The sequence below is a fragment of the Pteropus alecto genome, unplaced genomic scaffold (genome assembly GCF_000325575.1).
Source record: "Pteropus alecto unplaced genomic scaffold, ASM32557v1 scaffold78, whole genome shotgun sequence".
NCBI lineage: Eukaryota > Metazoa > Chordata > Mammalia > Chiroptera > Pteropodidae > Pteropus > Pteropus alecto.
In genome coordinates, this window is record NW_006443124.1 from 5,889,281 (window position 1) to 5,895,280 (window position 6,000).

General features: G+C 39.6%; 1 protein-coding gene across 1 annotated transcript in view; it reads right to left on the reverse strand.

Moving 5' to 3' along the window:
- UBE2D2 (ubiquitin conjugating enzyme E2 D2) overlaps positions 1-5,990 on the reverse strand; it is a gene marked incomplete at its 5' end in the record, with an annotated part of 43,068 nt that extends 37,078 nt beyond the window's left edge. The window contains one exon of the mRNA XM_006923041.3: positions 5,780-5,990. Within this exon, the coding sequence (XP_006923103.2) occupies positions 5,780-5,990 (211 nt within the window). The remainder of the gene's footprint in view (positions 1-5,779) is intronic.
- Between the last annotated feature and the right edge of the window lie 10 nt (positions 5,991-6,000).

Here is a 6,000-nt window from a genome sequence, read left to right on the forward strand (position 1 = left end):
AGGGGAATTAGTAGAGAACAGACTGGAACTAGGAGAGCAGAGACAATTTCTAGAGAGCAAATGCCTGGCAGAAAGAAAAAATGAGATGGAAAGCAAAAGTCAGCCTGGCAAAGGGAAAAGTATAGCTTCTCCAGAGACAAGAGGAAGAAGAGTGATGACTAAGGTAAATTTGGAGCAATGGCTGCCTCTATAGTCAAGATGGCATGCATCTGAATCCTGGCTTTCCTACTATAAACACATAATCATAGGGAAGTTTGTTTACTTCTCCAAGTCTCTGTTTTCTCATCTAACCAGGGAGGACAGAATTCTCATAGGGTTGTTCAGAAGATTCAGTAATTCTGATACAAACTCAGTACTCTAAAGATGGTAGCTGTGGGGTTTTGTTTTTTTGTTTTTGTTTTGAAAGGCCTCAAAAGGAAATCTAAAGAATTCATACATAAAATTTTTATTTTCTCTGTAAAATAGGTAATTGGGTCACCTACTGAGATTAAATGGAGTGTTTAAAGAGGTAGGAGGGTGACTCCTAATGTTTTGGAGAGATTAAAAACCCATTGGACTCTGATGAAAGATAGGGGACAGAACATGAAAAATATGCACAGTTTTAAGGGAATTATACACACCTTTCCAACAATAGATGTTGAGGAAAAGATCCTCTAGTTCCAGGACATAGTTTTAAATATCCAAATGTATTAACAAAAACTGATTGCATCCTCTGGATTTACATACCAACAGCTATATAAGGGTAGGGTATATAGCCTGCCAGAAAGACAATGGACACAACTAGTCAAGAAATTCAGGTTCTTGATCTAGCCCTACTAACTCATATAGCCTTTTCAGAAAGTAGCTCCAAGATATGTTGCAGTGCTAACATTTTATGGTTCTATTATTTGAAATCTCAAATGACTACAGACAAAAGAACAGTACTTTTTTTCCCTATGTCGTTTACTATGATTTTGAAGGTTAGCCTAGGAACCTAACCACCAACACTTTATTTTACTTCTACAGGAAAAAAAAAGTGTGTGCTTCTGCATTTCTGGGATGAGGCTGCAGAGGTTCCTGGCAGCATCAGGCATGAGTCAGGTATTCCAATCCTGGAACTGCCTAGGATATTTTAGCAGCCCTCTCTCTCTCTTTCTCTAAACTAAAATCTCTCTCTCTAAACTAAAATTGGACTTTGTCGACACCTCCTCTTTGTCGATCAACAGTACAGTAATACATACAGGAGACTTTAAAGAAAACCTAGATTTATTAATAGTAATTCTTCAATGATGACTGTTTAAATTACATTTAAAAAGCAACCTGGTAGAGGCAAAGAAAGTTTCTCAATTCAACGAATCTTTTGTAAAGCAAATCATCCTTTTCTAATTTAAAAAACAAACAAACAAACAAACTTTCCAGAGATTTCAAGAAGCTTATCTTTTGGATTAAGAAGGTAGGTATGTCTGCTTTCCAAGACAGAACTAATTCAAACAGCCATCTTCGGCCTACTATTCATTATCCTAAAGTTCCCAGCATCCCACAGGACTATTTGTTAATTTGTTTCCTCATTTTGACTGGAATTCACTCAATCTTTACCTCTGATAATGTAATGTACAGTATCACACTTCTAGCACAGCACTGTAATCTTTTTTAAATTTAGTAAATTTGTTAGTGTTACAACTCCTTTCCCATAGCCTTAAGAATCATCCTTTGGTAATCTCCCAATCTTAGACATTTTGAAAGTATGCAGTCTAGAGAAAGATGATTCATAACATGAACACATCATAATGAAGTTAAGAATAGGATGTAAACTTCTACTGTGGGATAGGTGCATCTACTAAATTGGCCTTCCCTACAACCTCACACTTAACCATACAAAACTTCAGCAAATTAATTAGAAATTTACATAAAACTCCCTAATCTTGCCCATCTACATAAAGCAATACTTTGAAACTTTTAAAGATAGAAAATATGGTCTAAGTGATTTAATCCTTACACTCCTAATTAATGAACCTTAACCTTTTGTTATTTCTAATTCACATATTAAACTAGTGCCTACCAACCTACCAAAAGTGTTTTTTCCCCCTAAAATCGTTGCCAAAAATCTGGATTTGCAGCTTCCTTTTTTGGAAAATAAAGAAAGAAAGAAAGAAAGAAAGAAGAAGACCTGGCAACATTAAGCCCACAGATTCTGGCAAGAGCAACATTTGGCGAGAGCTAGGTAGCAGCTGCCCTCTTCTGATAGCACAGCAATTTCTAGGACCCCCCCCCCAACCCCGCCATTTTCTTTGCTCACTTTGGTTACCTGCCTGGCCTTTATAGCCATCAGTTTGAAATATTTATTTCACTAAGAACTTTATTTATTGTCTCAAGGGGCCTTAAAAGAAACTAGCCATAAAAATATCATAGTTACAGAGAACAAACTGATCGCCAGATAGGAGGGTGGTTGTGGGATGGGTGTAAAGGTAAAAAGGATTAAAAATTACAAATAGCCAGTTATAACGTCACAGGGATGTAAAGTACAGCACAGGGAATATAGTCAATAATATTGCAATAACTATGTATGATGTCAGATGAATACCAGACTTATTAGGGTGACCACTCTGTAAGGTAAATAAATGTCTAATTACTATGTTGTACACCTGAAACTAACATAAATATTGTATGTCAACTGTAATTGGAAAATAAAAAATTTTTTTGAATTTCAAAAATCTTTATTTAGAAATAGACTAAATAAAGTGATGATCCTAGCACTACAGCTATGTACACCAAATGTTAACTATAACTAGCAGGACATCATTAGAGTTACAAAGCACTACTATTGTTAAGAAAAGTGCTTTTAGTATCCTAACTTTGGTCTGTCTTCAACTCCTCAAAGAATCAAGATATTCAGCCTTTTACTGTTCTCAAGAATAAAGAAATTAACCCTGTATTTCAATATTATGGTACTTTAAGAGCACCAAAAAGCCTTCTGCACCTGTAAAACAAAAGTAAAGAAAAACAGGAAGCAAGTTAAAAAGGTCTCTGATCAGCCAGAGACCACACAGTTCACAAAAACCATGAAGCCCTCTTCACTCAGAGCCTACTGAATCTTATTTTAGACATAATTTTAATAAGCTCCGTGATCTGGTTTCCCAGCCCACAACAAATGAGATGCAGCCAACTGGAAAAGGGCCGGGGGTGGTGCTGCTAGAGGCAAACAGTCAAAGCATCAAAATTAAAGCTGAAGACCTATAAAGTCAGCAGAAACCTCAAAACATGGCAGGTTGGGTAATCTAGTATAGATACAAACAATCTCAGAGGGTCCCAATCCCTACAAAGAACTATACTGGATGTTCATAATGATCCTCTTCGGTATACTATGTTAAAGCACAGGTCAGGGGACTTGCAAGTGTATATCAAAATAAAGTCCATCAAAAGCTTTTTCCAAAAAAGACGTGGCATTGTCACATCCACAGAACACTATTTCCCTCTGTCAAAGAAACAAATTAATCAGTTCCTAAAGATGCCACATGTCAAATGTATTTATTCTTAACAAAATCTTATTAGAACCCAGATGCAGTAGTTCATATCTAAAGTTGAGAGGGAATTAAAATAGAACTATTTTTTTCAGAGAATGATAACTAGGAAGGTTCAAGACCAAGGTCAATTACATAAGCCAAGTAAATCTTTTGGGGATTCCAGTGTAGATATATTACTAGGGCTGAGAATATGATAGGATTGGTGATATCCATACCTAGGTAAGTCTGCATTCAACTTAAAATTGGAATCATACAGAAAGCTTGGAGGGAAAAATGATCTCCATTTTGTTTCTCAATCTTATTGACTAGTATACCAAAAATAAATTTTATTTTTCTAATCCTTGGCAGTATCAAAGTTGAGCCATATTTTGAGGAGGGCTCTAGGTAATAAACAAGGAGGAAAAAGGTTCATACTAAGTTTTTAAAGTTCAAATTATCATTATCTAAATTTGATTTCCCTTATTAAAATTTTTGAGGGCATATTTTAGAGGAAATTTAGAGAATATGTAGTATTAAGAAACCATATTACTGGATGTAAGTACGTTAGATTAAAATGCATGTTTTGAGTACTATTTTCCCTCTCTGAAAAAAATTCCTGTAACACACGTATCAATTAATGTAGAAATTAAAGGCTACATTTGTTGACTATAAGTTATCATACACATTATACTCATTCTTCTTCAGGTTTAAAATAAGAGCACAATTTTCTACAGGTATAATCTCAGATTGTTAACTTCCCAATTACACTATGTAAGAACCTAGAAACTCCTAAAAGCCTTAAAAATGCATATATAGTTTTACCATGATGACCATTCCTCAGTGTGTTCCTGCCCCTTTAATGGTTCTTTATGAAATCTTTGCTTAAAGTTCAAGCTTCGTTTAACAAATAACCTGCATCATTTCAGTACAAGATTTACTGTCTAAAGTCTGTCCTTTTTCATTTGTTAGAAATCAAGAGTGTTAAAAGAAATTGGTAAGGATCTAACCTAATTTACAGTAACCATTGGGATTAATTTCACATTAAAGGTCTTAGATCAAGAAAGAAATGAGGACCAACAGCTGAGCTGAGGTGTTTAAACTGTCCACCAATTCACATTTTCACTGAGTTTAAGGCAAGGTGAAAATTGGTTCTCTTCTCCTTGCATCTCTGTTCCATTTTTCAAGATAGATAATCCCAGGCTCTACTTCTAAGTGGTTGGAGGTTTAATACAGCCAAGTAAAACACCAAACAAAAATCACCAGTGGCACTTCCCCACTTCTAAAACAAAACATGTCCGTGAAAGGCATGAAGTTACAATTTTAGGGTGGAGACCCTAAATTTTAAACCAAGCCTATATTCTAGGAAAGATATTAGGAAAATCTCAGTATAGATAACTAAATGAATAACTCTTCATCTTAAAGAGCAAAGAAGTCCTTCCTAGTGGAAAAATCAAACAAAATCCCTTCTAAATTAAACCTGAACATACCATCTAATTTAAGCTGTAAAAGGAAACTTTGTGTAATTTCTCTAGTGTTTTTCAATATTCAAGTTTCTACCTTTACCCATGCCAATTTAACAGCTCTTCTATTAGACCCATTCCAGCTAAACCGAGTGTTTCTGACTACATTTGGCAACATCAAGGAATAAAACGTTTCTCCCTCTACTTCCCGCCCCCCCGCCCCCCGCAAAGACTCATGTTTTGGGGGTTTTTTTCCTTCTAAACTTCCTACTGTTTCTAGACCAATGGAGTGGACCTAAGTGTGCGGCCACCAAGAGGTGAGTGCACGCCAGAAACACTTATGTATCGGACAAAAAGGCTTCCTCCGTCTGCCCGAGATATGGGACCCAAGCTCAGGCGTGTGGAGGGAGCCAGGGCAGGTGGGGGAGGGGGGAAGAACGGTCAGAGATGGGGCGAGGAACCCTTTCGACCTCTGTCGAAGGGGCCGCCCAACGCCCCAGCCCCCCCTCCTGGCATGCCTGGACAATGGCCCTCTAGCACAGCAGTCCCAGGCCGGAGAGGCCCTGGAAATCCATTCCACGCAGGGCCTGGAAAAGAGGCCAAGGAGGAACGCTGAGTGGATGAGCGCACCTCCGGCCTAAGCGCGGGCTGTGGTACGGGGCCTCCTCCGGCGCCATCACTGAGAGTGGGGTGTGAAGGCCGCCCGGCAGGGCCATCTCCCGCAGCCGGGTCGGAAGAGGCCGCGAGCCCGGCGGAGGCGACGGCGGGAAGTGCAGGCCGCAGCCTGCTCTGCTGGCCCACAAAGCGGCCCGAACCCACAGCCGACCTCCGGCTGCTTACCTTGTGGATTCTCTTCAGAGCCATCGTGGGAGACGGGTGGCGGCGGCCCCCGGGGCGGGGACGGGGACAGGGGAGGGATGGGGAAGGGGCGATGGGGCGCGAGGCCGCCTCGGTGATCGCGGGCCGACCGAAGAAGATGGAGAGTTCGGGAGCCCGGGTCCGGCGGGACAGAGGGCCGAGGCCCACTCGGCTCCTGAGCTTGCCGCAGCGGTCACCGCATC